Source organism: Sipha flava, unplaced genomic scaffold (assembly GCF_003268045.1).
Source record: "Sipha flava isolate LNK unplaced genomic scaffold, YSA_version1 102_pilon_pilon, whole genome shotgun sequence".
NCBI classification, from domain to species: domain Eukaryota; kingdom Metazoa; phylum Arthropoda; class Insecta; order Hemiptera; family Aphididae; genus Sipha; species Sipha flava.
The window spans coordinates 256,414-271,374 of record NW_020271716.1 but is presented as its reverse complement, the minus strand read 5'-3'; the positions used below and the strand labels follow the sequence as shown (position 1 = coordinate 271,374).

Sequence of the window (14,961 nt, the reverse complement as noted above, 5' to 3'; positions counted from 1 at the left end):
AAGTTATCGTTTAATGAACATTATTATCATATCTTTTTTCATGCTTTCAAAATGAATACAACTGAATTGGATTGTATAAAATGTGATGCAATTTATTAGAAAAATACATTATTGCGATACAAAAATTACTAATGAGATTATTACATTTGTATAAAAATATAAATGCATAGATCAATAACAGTTAGTATAAAAGTTTTAAGTTTCAAAAATATTAAATTGTTCATAAATAATTATACTATAATTGTGAGATATACTATACAAATAGAACAAAAGGAATCACAGCTATAACTTTAATGCATGCATAGTTAGCATGCTTAATTTATACAATAATTGACTTAGTTAACTGACTTAATTTATCAACTAAATTTACATGAATTATTAACATATTTATGTTATAACATGATATTGAATTTAAACTTAAAAATAAAAATATTAAGATATTATTTTAATGTATTTGAAAATATACTTATAAACATAATGAAAACATTTGAATATTTTAAGTGATGGCAAGAGTTCAAAATTAAGGGTCATATCAATAGCAGTGCTAAAAAAAAAAATGAACAATATTAGTAAAAATTGTCTATAATCTTTATACAAGCCCAAACTAGTTATCAATCAACAAATTTTCTGATTTAGTACTTCTTGAAAGTAAAAATAATGTGAGTCTGAAAATAATAAAATACAGTTTTAATATTAAATGATTAACAAAATGTTAATTCTAAGTTTTCTTTTTTTTTTCTTTTCCTTCACCTTTCTCCAAAATATTTGGGGTTGGCTACCCTTGTCTTAAACCTCCACTAGTCTCAATTTTTTACATCCCTTATGCACACTCCAATAGCCCTCATATCATTCTCAATTGTATCCAACCATCCATTTTTTTGGTCTTCCTCTTCCTCTTCCCCTTTCCCTTCTACAATCATTTTCATAACAACTTTTACTGAATTTGTTTCCTTTCGTCTCATTTCATGCCCAAACCATCTCAGTTTTTTTTCTCATCTTGTCCACTATAGACGCTGCACCAATACTATTTTTCATATATTCTATCTTTTCTTGTCACTCTACTCATCCATATAAGCATTTTCATTTCCGCTACACTCATACTCTAGTTTTTTCTCCTGTCAACTGCCTAACACTCTGAACCATATAGCATAGTTGGTCTCACTACACTCCAGTACCTTTCAGTCTCATTGGAATTTTCTTATTGTATAAAATAATTGACGATTCTCTTCATTTCATTCGACCACACTTAATCCTATATTTTACATCAGTGCCAAAACCTCCATTCATTTGTACAAATGATCCTAAATATTTAAGTTCTCGACTTTACCTATCACATCACCACTTATTATCATTGATCTTATCATACCCTTAACTTTTTGGTATCCTATATTTAAAATATATAAATAAACTTAGGTCACAGATCGAAAAATAGTTGATATGTGATCGATAAGCGATACAGCCCTTATACATACTACATTCATTAAACCAATAAAATAACAATATACTTACATATATAAAACTAAAACAAATGTGCCTAGAAAAGAGGACAAAAAAAATATAAAGTTAGCAAAGTTGTGAATTGTCATATTGTATGCTGTTGTATAAATTGGAGATCCCAGTAACATTCCAAAACCTTCCACTGCACTAATAAAGGCATAAATTTTACCTGAAATCATGAAACAATTTTAAATTATAGTCTACTAGTTTTACTTGTTGTAACTTACCTAAATCTTCTGATGGAAAAATCTTAGATAGTTGAGATCGGACTAAGGGTTCACTAGTAAATACAACACAGCCAAATATTTTTACAGCATAAAACTGCCAAGTATGCACTGCAAAAGCTAGACCAACTTTTTCAATAATACGTAGTCCTGTAGCAGCAGTAGCTAGATACATATCAGGTATTTGAAGTCTAGTACTTAATACATATAAACCAGCTGCAGGAATACAGGCTAAAAAATAAAAAATAAACGTAATCAATTGCACAAATTATCAGATCATCCGCATAACAAACCACTTAATAATGTTGCATAGGTGTTAAATAATGTAAAGTTTTCTAAAGTCCACGAAAATTGCTTTTGCAAGTACATGTACATCAATGCATCTTCTCCTACAATAATATATGATATAAATATTAAGTCATGTTAAGCATTACTATTAGCAACATTACATTACAAATTAAAATATTCAAGTCACTACATATAAAATATTTAACCTTTTTTATTTCGATAATTTCATAGAGTTTATATTAAAATATTAACAATTATGTATTTAAATATACACTTACCAAACAAAATGATCAAATTAAGAGTTAACACTACTGCAGATATTATAATTATGCTTCTTAAAAATCCAAAACGTTGTTTTACAACAGTTAGCCACATGTCTTTTACTAAAGTAACATTGAAAAGTTTAGTATTTACACCCTAGAACAAATAAAACAAAATTAAAAATACCATAAAATATTAAAGTGTAATCCTAAAATTTGATGAAATACATTTCCTTTTATTAAAAAAAAAAAAAAAATGGTTTAATGTTTTGTAAGTAAAAAAATCATTTAATAAATGTTATTATTAATTCATCAAATAATAAAAGTTGTATACCTCTTTGATGATAACGGTCTCTTTAAGGAAAAAAGATGTATAAAGAAGTCCAGCAATTGTAGACATGGACGATAAAGCAAAAGCATAAGTAGAGGATTTATTGTATAGTAATGGACTCAGTAGTGACCCAATAATTGAACCAAAAGATATAAAAAATTGTAGAACTCCTAACCTAGAAACAAAAAAATTTCTAAATTTTTGAACAAAAATAATACAGATAAAAAAGCCTATTATAGACAAAAATTAAATAAAATAATAAGTATATATATATATATATATATATAAATACTATTTCTAATCACAATTTTTTGATCAAATTTAGACCATAGAATTCAATTAATTTAACAAATGAATACATAATATATTTAATGAAATTAAAAATATTGTACATTTTTAATTTTAATATTGACTGTAGTACCTGAAAGCTCTGGTTCTAAAATCTGTGATGTCAACAATATAACAAAAAGAAGCTATAAAAAGTGCTCCGGTGCCTCCACTTACAGCAAGAGGTAAACTGCATAGTAAAAATGTTATTGGTGGCAATGCAGGTATAGTAGAAAATACACAGTACATACAGTTAGATAATACAACACCTTTTATTAGAAATTGATAAAAATTTAATTATCAATAGATTATAAAGTGTTGAATGAAAGTTTTTGTATAAGATTTTTACCTGATATTGACGATAACATTAAAGGCAAACGACCATTTACATCACTCCAAGGTCCTAAAAATAATGCCATGAAACTAGGCACTAACGTTTCAATGAGATTTTTAATCATCTGCAAGTCTGCTACAGCGGGTTGAATTATTTCTTGTTCGGCCGCTGTCAAATTATGACAATTTACAGATTTGTTTTGTCCTAGAGCTGTATGAAGGCACATGCGTTCTTCAAACAAATTAGTTTGCACCATCACTGTAAATAGGATATTTTAAAACATTAGAATAGAGTGGATTTCGTTCAAAGATGCGACTCACTGCTAATGTTAACACCAAGAAGCAAGAGCATCATGGTCGGTTCTAATGTTAGTTTGAATTTGACCTCAGAGTTAGGATCAGAGTTGGCGACTTTGTAACTTTTTTCCGGCTCCTGGATACTGCCCATCGTGCTCACCTCAACATTATTTTCCTCGACCTACATCAACAACAATTCAACAGAGCGTTATCATACTACGATGACGTACAGGTAAGATGCAAAGGACACTATTTGTTCGGACTATTGTATAAACGGAACGAGAGTCAAGCGATTTGGACCAAGAAGATTTACTAACCTTTTCCATTTTGAGCGTGTTGTTGGCGTGGACCAAAACGGTCGTGAGAAGTCAAGTGAAAAACGTAGGCCCTTGGAGACGTAGCCGCCGAGGATTGATCTCGTAATCGTTCAGGACAGATATCACGTCATATCCGGTTGGAACTGCGATGTATAATCGTTAAGTCGAATCGAAATTTAAATTTTTTTTTTTTTTGAATCACAAGAGGAAAAACGGAACACAATAACGGTGAATGTTAATAAATGTCGTACATCCGACGGGTACTGAACTACATAACAAAGCGTTGACAGTTGCGGGCTTGTGTTCCCCAGCCTTCAATCTGGTTGCATAACAACGTCGTCACGAAGAACAAAGCGGCGGCGACCCGTGTTATCCGTGTTGCGCAGTTCTCGTGATAATATCAAGTAAATAGACGTTATCACGTCGTGCGTGCGACGTTACCAATTTAAACAAATAAATCAGTTCCGCGGGTCACGGGTCACAATTTAAAATTCAATACGTCGCGACCGTCCGGTCGGTGGCTAATAAGTGACGGGCCTCACGGCTACCGCGGAACGGACATGGTCGATGCGATAGAACGAATTTTGTTCTCCCCCCACCTCCCCCTGTGACAATCGTTGTCGTACGCGGACAATAATTGTATTTACTCTGCGATGACAATCCAACGCCTCGGACGGTTTATGCGAAGCGGTCGGGCCGGTATTTCGAAGGCTGCAAATACCGTGGTTCAGTACTGTTTTTTTTTTTTTTTTCTTGTTACGTTAGAACGGCCGCCGCCGACTTATATCAACGGTGCGGTAAGAAATGATGAACAACGTATTAGATATGTTCAATGAAATCGATAACATTGAAGAAGCGATCGGAAACCGTCTCGACGACTGGCCGGTTATTGAGATCATCGATCGTGTGCGACGAATAATGATTGTTAAACCATGCGGGCGGACCGTTTTGAGTTTGTTAATTCTACACGCGCAGGACGGTGAACGGAATAAGAAATATTTTGTGACGCCTCTACGGTCGGCTGAAGCCTGGTACTCACCGGGGCACTCGATTGTAGTGTAACGCCGTATGCAGGGTGGTCTAACCCGCGACCTTCGAAGCCTTTTTTTTTTTGGCCCTCCTCCATGGAAGGCTTATATAAAAATAAAAAAAAGTCACAATAATACAGAGTGATCGAGAAGTCGCGCACACCAAAATAAATGTGTTTGCAAACAGTATTTTTATCGAATTACTTACACTTTTATTTATAGATACGAGTACGAAAAATATTCAAAACTAATTTATACGCATGCATTACGCGTGTTTCACAATATATACTCGAAATGACTACCTTGTTTATTAATGCATGCACGAACTCGTTTTACTACGTGTGTAGACACTTTGTGGAGTACGCTAGCATTGATTAAGTTAATCTCCGTTTTTATGTTACTCTTTAGTTCATCCAATGTGGATGGTCTATTTTTATAAACCCTTCCTGTAATATAACCCCATAGAAAGAAATCTGGGTCTGAGATTAACTTAATCAATGCTAGCGTACTCCACGAAGTGGCTACAAATGCGGCAATACGTGTTCGTATTAATGAACAACGTAGCCATTTTGAGTATAAATTGTAAAATATTCATAAGGCATATTTTGTATAAACAAATTTCGAATATTTTTTGCATTTGTATCATTAAATTAAAGTATAGGTTATTCGATAAAAATACTATTTACAAACACATTTATTTTTATGTGTGCGACTTCTCGATTACTCTGTATTATAACAAAATCGTTACATGAATGTATATTTTTTATGTTTTTTACGTAGGTATACGTGCAATCAGTGCTAGATTTAACCATTGTGCCGCTTTAAGCACTAAACAAATTTCCGCCTTTTAATATAATTATTTTTCTAGTCTAAAAAACGTTATTAAAGCGTACAATTATAGTTGTGTCTTTTATTACTTAACATTTTAATGATGTAAAATAAAAATATACAGCTGTTATAAAAATTAATATATACATTCATATGAAAAACTTAACTATAAAAATATGATATAAAATATAATGAAATATAAACATGGTAGTAAAAAGTGCTTAAATAGTTCATTTTTAAATTATATTCAAAATTAAATAGCTAGTGCCTAGTACCAATCAGCTTTAATCCTTTAAATATAAGTAAGTCTAAATACGCTCCTGCAGTCATTGCATTTTTTCAAATGGTTAACTGGGCGATACAAATGTCATCAAGTGAGAATATTTTGTTATCTAGTTGATACTACTTTGGAAGACTGGACGAAATTACGCGGACCTAACGTGAAATACTACCATCATATCTAGTATAACGCATTTGTGGGAAACAAATGTTTTTTGACCACTGAAAATCCTTTAACATTGCGCTGCGTACAATGCATTAGCGTGTATCAGCATCGGTTAAGTTTAACGTACACGACGGGTGGGTGTAGCGGTTAAACAGGTGAGCGTCGCAATGCACTTTTCTTGCAGTTCGTGACGTTAGGTACGTGTTGTTTCGTTTTCGTATGTGCGTATACGAACAAAACCTAACCGACCTTGGACGCTTGCACGACCCGCGCGACCTTTATTACGAGTTATTGTAGATACCTGTACGGCCGTATACGCGTATCACGTATTCGTGTACGTAATAATATAATGGTATTATACTGTTTCTCCGTGATATTGTGTAATCTATTAACGATATGTGTAACTAACATATGGGATTAGGAATATTATAAACAACAACAAAAAAACTGCTCGGTATTATTTGAAATTTAAAATATTATCAGTCGTTTGGTGCTGAAAAAATATCGATGTAAGAACAAGGACAATTGTTTTATCGACTCAGGGTTGTATTGACAGGGAGAGATAAAAGGGGCAATTTCCCAGGGGAAACTTTTATCGAGGCGGTAATATCTTTGGTGTGACATTTTTCAGGCGACGGTGACGTTTAAAAATTTAATTAATTTTTTTTACGCATATTTTATGACATGAACATTAAAAATTGATAATCACAACTAATAATAATGGAAATGTACCTAAATGTACCGAAGCATACTGAAATCCATTACAGTAATCCATTAATTATGTATTATTAGAAGTAAACGAACCGGCAGTTCCATTAAATTTCTCCTATCTGGTCACTATAACGCGTTTTCTGTGTTATTAATCTAATATGTATACATTTTTGGATTACTTATATTTTTATTATATTATATCACCTGGAATAATTTAACTATATTTTTATCCGGCACAATGGACATGTGACTTAATTGAATTTGACCATTAATCATTAGCGGGGTTCGGAAGTTATAGGAGCCAAAAAAAGCAAAATATGCATGAAAAATGTGAAATATGCAAAAAAAATATTTATTTATTAAAAATTAATAATTAAATTCTAAAAACTCATGTTTAAAAAAATTATATTATTAAAAACTAAAATATTGTACATAACCGGTTGGCATTTGAGATTTTATTGAACTTAAAAAAATAGATGTATATAAAAAAATATATTTTCATTATTTGTGAATTACGAAATAAATATATGTTATATAATAATGTAATATATGTAATTAAGTTGTTACACTGAACCACCAAAATTTTCAATTAATTCATAAAAGACAATAAAAAATAACAAAAAATAACCACGAAAAATAATATTGAGTTTTATATGATGCACGTTTTCCGCGTTATTAACGTTGTGTTAATAATGTAACATTATTAATAATAATAATTTAATAATGTAACATTATTTAAAATAAATTCGTTAAGAATGAAAAAAATTAATTTTTTAGAAATATTAAATATGTAAGAGTATACAAATAGGTATGCGAAAATCAATGAAAATCGACGAAATATGCACTTTTTCTCTAAAATTAACGAAATATGTAAAATATGTATTTATAATTTTCAATTTTTAAGCTCAACATTGTATAATTTGAATTTCTAGCTTGGTTTGCAATAAATCGAAAGCGTAGATCTACAGAACAATATGCAACTCCTATAATTTCCGAATCCTATTTATTATTAATGATTAGACGTAACAAACACGACAAAAATGTAAAAATAAGCACTTTCCTGCAAAATCTATGAAATATGCACATTCAAATTTTAGATTTAATATCATGATATCGAGAAATTTATTTATTTCGCACTCAACTATATTTTACAATCAATAACAAAAGTATGGAAATAATACAAGTCTCGAACTCTGATCATTACATTATTAGTGTTATTGTTATCAGAGTCGTCAGTTAAGAACACATTTCCACCAGTATAACCTTTAATTTAGTGGTTAATTTTTTTATTACTTATTACCACGAAACAAGAAAATTAAAGGGTTAGCATAGTATTCGATTAAAATAATAACTAAAATAAATTATATATATATATATATATATATATATATGTATTTATACAGTGGCGCCCATTGGTTTTCCATTAATCAGTGCAGTTATAATTATAGGGTCCACAAATTTATTTTGGTCTACATCCATACGACCATATTCGTATAGTTGTAATTATTTTTTTTTCCAAATGCATTTTCAAATGCATATTTGAATAAATACCTTAAATAAATTTAAAAATATCACAAATTTCTGTACAGCATTTTTGAATAGGGGTTTGAATTTAAAATTTTACTAAAAAAAAAAAATCTTCACGGGTTTAACCATTGTACCGCTTTAAGCACTAAACAAATTGTTGCTTTTTCATATAAATATTTTTCTAGTTAAAAAAATGTTATTAAAGCATACAATCATAGTTATTTCCTTTATTACTTAACATTTTATTGATGTAAAATAAAAATATACAGCTGTTATAAAAATGAATACACATATTCTTATGAAAAAATTATAAAAATATAATATAAAATATAATGATATGAAACATGGTAGTAAAAATACTGAAATAGTTAATTTTTAAATTATATTCAAAACTAAATACTTAGTGCCTAGTATCCATTGGCTTTCATAAAAATAAAACATTTTATAATTAGTTGCGTTTATTTTAGTTCTAGTTACATATAATAAAATTTTAATATTAAAAATTATTTGCCGCCCTAAGCACTAGTTTATAGTGTTTACAGCGAAATACGCCACTGGTAGTATAACATCAAATATTCCATAATCGAACAAATAGATACTCATTTTGGTGCAAATTTTAAATTCTACTCTCGACTACCAGAGAGTGGTGCAAATTACATACCCTAATTATGGTGAAAATTACAAACACTACTTTCGACTACCTGCAGTGGTGCAAATTATATAACTTTAATTTGTTGCAAATTATAAACTCCCAGAAAAATTTATTTATAGAAAAAAAAAGTTATTATATATTTAAGTTATACGATTTTATCTCACGGAGTTATATGAAGTAAGAAAATTCGATTTAATGTTGTGGTAAGCAATTTTGAAATTTAAATTTTTGCTTTTAAATAGTATATTTAATTCAAGGTTGTTATACATAAAAGTACATAATTGATAGTATCCATTGTAGTATCTACTTATATTTTATTATTATAAAATATAAGTAGATACTACAATGGATATATTCCTCGTATAATCGTTGGATATAAGATTCAGTTACTTTAATAATGGAAAAATAAAACTTAAAATTGCCAGGAATATTTCTAGATTTATCCAAATACATTTAATAAAATAAGGTAATTTAATACTCAAATTTTGCTCCAGGACCCTTCTAATTTCACAAAAATTTCATGTTTAATTTTCGATTACTTTGAAGTACATCAGAAAATGGATACAAACTTTGTTTTATTAAGATATCGAGCTTAGCAAGGATAATTTATTTGAATTATTAAGGTTTATAAATTATAATATACTAATGATATATTTATTCACATATTAAGGGACTTAAAATAATTTTGTTCTCATAATTTAATTGACTCGTAATGATATTCTGCATTAACTTACATTTGGTTTTATTAGATTGATTATCGTAAAAGACGCGAGATGCGCTAAGTAACAAACATCAATTTGTTCAATTTATATTTATTTAACAGTTAAAAATATATAACCTTATAGTTACATAGCATATCCATAATTATATAATAGAATGTATGCGTGTATTTTTATTTTTATAATTTTTAATTGTTGAACCGTAATGAAATTTAAATTAAAAATGTTTAAAGAAGCACCAATTTTTATAGCACGATTATTGAACAGCTATCAGTGAATGTCAGTCTAGTAATTATAATTTATACATATAGAAATGCACACGTAAGTGTACGCACACGAACATACGCGTACACACGCCCACATACACACATATTCTACACTATTTAGCGGAGTTGGTAAGTTGATTACCGAGACTTAATTTATGCATTAGTACATTCCCGTGTTCATCTGGAGGACGTATTAATTGATTCCCAGGTTCATTTAAGGCAGGTATGAATTGATTTCCAAGTATGAATGAACAATTTCGGCCTATTAGCATTACCTAAGAGACACCACGAGGAGGTTGGACGGAAGAAAGCTCGATGTATATTATGCTGTATAAGAGTTAAATCATTATTCGTTATTGTATCTTATACTTACATATACATATACATACATGTCTCTAAGTTTCATTGTTTTGAAAATTTTGCAAAAACATCTTCCATCTTCTTTAAACAATTGCTCAGAGTTTGCCGCCTGATAATACTTTCTTCAATTTTGTTATGGTTATGATTGGTGTTGCTTTCTGCAATTTTATTATTAGGAATTCGTTTTAAATAACACTTACAGCTACTCTTACTACAAGTTTAACGTTTGATATCATTCAATAGCATTTTATGAAAACAATACTTATATCCATCTATCAGTATTAATGGTTTAGACTTTTTGTTTGTTATAAACTCCATATTTATTCATAAATCGACAATAGGAACTTATACTGAACTTACAACGGCTGCAGTGGTACTGGAAAACGTGTAAAAAGTTTTAATTGCCATGGAATCAATTCACCGATATCGATGCGGGTAAACAGGTATCTACCTGGGAATCAATTTGTACGTAGCCCTCTTAAGCTAGACAAGTCAAATTTAATGGGCTTCATGCTTTATTTATTTCACGCATTTCCATTAATTAAAAAGTTAAAAAGTCATTAAAATATAATTAAAATAATATCTAGTCTTAAGCACAATCAATCAACATATTATTTATCTATATAACATATAGATCAAAGTTTGTTAAATTAACCAGAAAAATTTCATATCAAAATATTTACATTCCTACGTAAACATAAGATAATATTATCATTATAAATTATTTCAGAACATTAATTTTTCTTGCATTTCAAATTATCATTATTGGTTAATACTAGTTTGAATCCAAAAAATAAATAATTTTCGAAAGTAATCCATTTATTTAAAAATATTATATCAACATGCATAGATATACCCATGTATTTGATACTTATTATATTATTTATTATATTAATTATATACCTTTAGATTTTATTATTTTATACAAAAACAAATTTTCCTAATAATACCCTCGTCATATCCTTCTCATTTTCGCCAATGATGATACAAAGTGTAGGTACCAAAAAATATGAAGTATAATAGCTCATACATTAAATATATTTTTAATTAAAATGATAAAAATTGAATATTATAACGATCGAATATTAATTTATTTTTTTTACGAATAATAACAGTTGTTTGAATTGATTTATAAACAAATTTACAAATTAAATAATTTACGATTTTCGTTTATAAAATTAAAAACCTTGAATTAAAAGCTCATTCGTAAGCTATTACTCTAACAAATAATATTAAAAGTCATAACATATGCGTTTCTTTCGTCATATGTGATTTGTTTTGACAAAATATATTTTTTTAAATATGCGTTTTAGTACTGAAAATTGAGAAGAATAAAATTAATTTTCTATTTTATGCCTAACATTTGAGTTGTGATTATTGCAAAATGAAATATTCGTATTGTATAATAAAACTCTGACCTTTACTCGAAATTGTAATCTTAATAATGATTGCGATGGGTAATTATTGTTAATTCTTATACTCCTAAAATCTAACACATCAGCCTTATAAAGGTCAACAGAGTTTGATTTATAGGTGTACCCATAAAAGGATAAATAATATATTTTTATGCATAAAGAATAATAATATTTAAAATATTTATCATGATTATTTTATAAAATAAAGGACACATTTATAAATTTAATTCGATATAAAGCTATCGAATTTAATTTTTATATCTATTAAAATAAAAAAATAAAAATTATTTTTCTCTATTTATTTATTAAAAATAAAAATCATGGCTACACTTAAGTATATGTTATTTTTGAAGTCGTACGATTTATTAATTTAATAGATTTTATATTTATATCATATTTTTACTTGTTTTGATTAATTTAACCGTTTGATCTTCCGACATAGTAAGATAGATCAAATAACTTAAGTTAAACCAGGACCACGGATTGGCCCACTGTGCTACTGTGCTACAGCACAGTAGGAAGCGACCGTGAAAAAAATCTTTACTGAGATTACAGAATAGTGAACAGATTATCTGTTTATAGCACCTTGATACCTAATTATATTTTTTAAATGATCTCAAGGCATGGTTATAAAATATCCTATACATATTATAAATTATATTATACGGAAATCTAGTCTAAATCAGCTTTTTGGCAGTAAGTCTAGTGTTTACCATGTTTAATGCATATTATATATTATGTATATTGTTTATGTTTGTGCACATGTGTTATAATAATTAATGTTATCAAAGATCACGGAATAAATAAATTGATAACTAAGCCCGTTGATGGACCGTATGACTGTATTATTATATTCTGTGGTATTGGTCTATCGTGATCAGTGGTGGCGCGAAATATTTTACTTCATGAGTCCTGTTAGGATTATGAGTAATAACCCACCCGCCTAAAAAGCAATTTAAGGGCAGCTTGTAAAAAGAGCTCCCCCACGATTCGTTCTACATACTACATACCCACTCGATACCCAATGGTCAATACCCACCCACTGACTTGAGTCCAGAGACTCAAAAATCTGCCGTCACGCCGCCATTGATCGTAATCATAACAATATTAAGATTAATATTATAGATTAAATTTTTGTTAATAAATTAATCTTTAATCTTTTATAAATAAAATTAATATATCTTAATATGTCTATGATCGTAATATCTGTTTTTGGCTTTTGCTCATCAAAATAATATATTGTCTGAATTTTTCTAATGGCGGGCGCGAAAATAAAATAAATTGTACGTTTAATATTTGTTATAAACCTTTAAAAAATGATATTTTTAATTATTAAATGAAAAAAAAGAAAAATTATAATTATTAAATAAAATAAATTAATTCACGAAAAATAATATTGTTTATTATTAAACTCTACTAATTCATTGTGTATTATTTTAAAGTGTATACTTTATAGTACAAAGTAAATTTATTTTGTATAATATCATGGGACATGGATTATAGGTAAAATCACATAACTAATCATAATTGTTTAGTATAAAGGTTATAAGAAAGTGTTTACCCTCTAATCCAGTGATGCCCAACCTTTTTCCTTTGGTGGGCCACTTTGGTAAACAATTATCTTCAAACGGGCCACAAAGTATAAAAATACAAAAATAATCTTATATATTGGAGTTATTTTTTTATCTTTTATTGTCTGTTGAAAATATTATGAATTGAAGTACACATAATTGTATTTTTTGGAATAAATATTTAAACGAATTCATAAATTTAAATAAAAATAATATAATAAATAAATAATTTAAAATTTTTTTCATACATTTTTAAATTTTTTTTTTTATTTTAAGAAAATTTGTAATGGGCCACATAGAATACCTTCGCGGGCCGCGTGTTGGACACCACTGCTCTAATCTCTTTAAATCCTACCAAATATCAATTTTGTGAGACAAACACATTTAAAAATTCCTGAAATAATACATTGTGAGTCGCCTGTTTACCTAGAATAGTAGGCCGGTACCCTTCCTGTCCGGACCTGAATTAAACTATTGACAAAAATACTTTTTACTATAAGTAGTTCTTAATAAATCTTTATGTGAATATTGTAAATCAACGGTTCCAACCTTTTTAGACTCATATCTTCATATCACATAAAATTAGTATTTTTGAATTTATCATGTATCACTTCACAAAACAATTTTTTTTTCTTATCAAACAATAATGTTTCCGTAGTTTTACATTAAGTATTGAGTTTTTTATCATTTAAACTGCTTAGTTATTGAAATATAGGCACTAATGTACAACAATTAAATTAAGTATGTACATTTATTATTTTTATTACTTGTTATAATTATTTATTATGATTATGAATGATGATCAATAATTTAATGAGACGGTTGATACTGTATTGAACGAATGAAGACGTCAGTATTAAGTAAACCAAATGATATCCAATCTTAATAATACTAATACAATGAAAATTATATCAAAAATATTTTCACGTATCTCTAGTGCATGGTTCATCAACATTTTCCAATAAGTGAGCTACACACAAACTTTTAAATTTGTGGCGATCGACACCTATTAATTTATATTGCTACATTTGTATATTTATAAAAATAAATTGTATATTATAACAACATTTTATAATAATAAAAATAAACATTAAATATGCAAAGTTTATAAAGGTTTATTACGGTTGACCTATATATTTCTCTAAATATCGATTAGGCGATCGTGATATACGGGTTGGCGTGCTTTAGGGGTATGCGTATCACAGGTTTGGAATCGGTACTGTAAGCTGTAAATAATTTATAATTTACTATCAATTAAACTTTTATCCCAAACTAAAATAATTCGTATATTTTGATGACATAATATTTAATCTTTAATTTAAGTATTTAATATTAGTATTTTAATATTGTTATACTTATTATTAAAGTTAAAACTATTGTAAACAGTCAATCGTAAACATTTGATTGATATTTTTACTTCAACAATTTTAGAAAAAAGATTTTATAATCTAGTTTTAGTATATATAATCTACTTAACTTAAATAAATTAATGTTTCATTAAAAAAATTTTATTAACAAGGCGTTATTTACTTATTATAAAACAGAATTTTATTAATTACCATTAA

The 14,961-nt window shown here is 28.3% G+C and overlaps 1 protein-coding gene across 1 annotated transcript; it reads right to left on the bottom strand.

The window, feature by feature from the left end:
* Positions 1-485: 485 nt before the first annotated feature.
* Positions 486-4,764, bottom strand: LOC112681494 (proton-coupled folate transporter-like). The gene is made up of 10 exons (XM_025551748.1): positions 3,875-4,764; positions 3,582-3,738; positions 3,277-3,519; positions 3,022-3,196; positions 2,604-2,775; positions 2,288-2,426; positions 2,015-2,110; positions 1,725-1,952; positions 1,510-1,666; positions 486-665 (listed from the first exon to the last, which is right to left on the bottom strand). Exons 1-10 carry the CDS (start codon positions 3,881-3,883, stop codon positions 605-607), a joined length of 1,437 nt encoding a protein of 478 aa, XP_025407533.1. The 5' UTR covers positions 3,884-4,764; the 3' UTR covers positions 486-604.
* Positions 4,765-14,961: the final 10,197 nt, after the last annotated feature.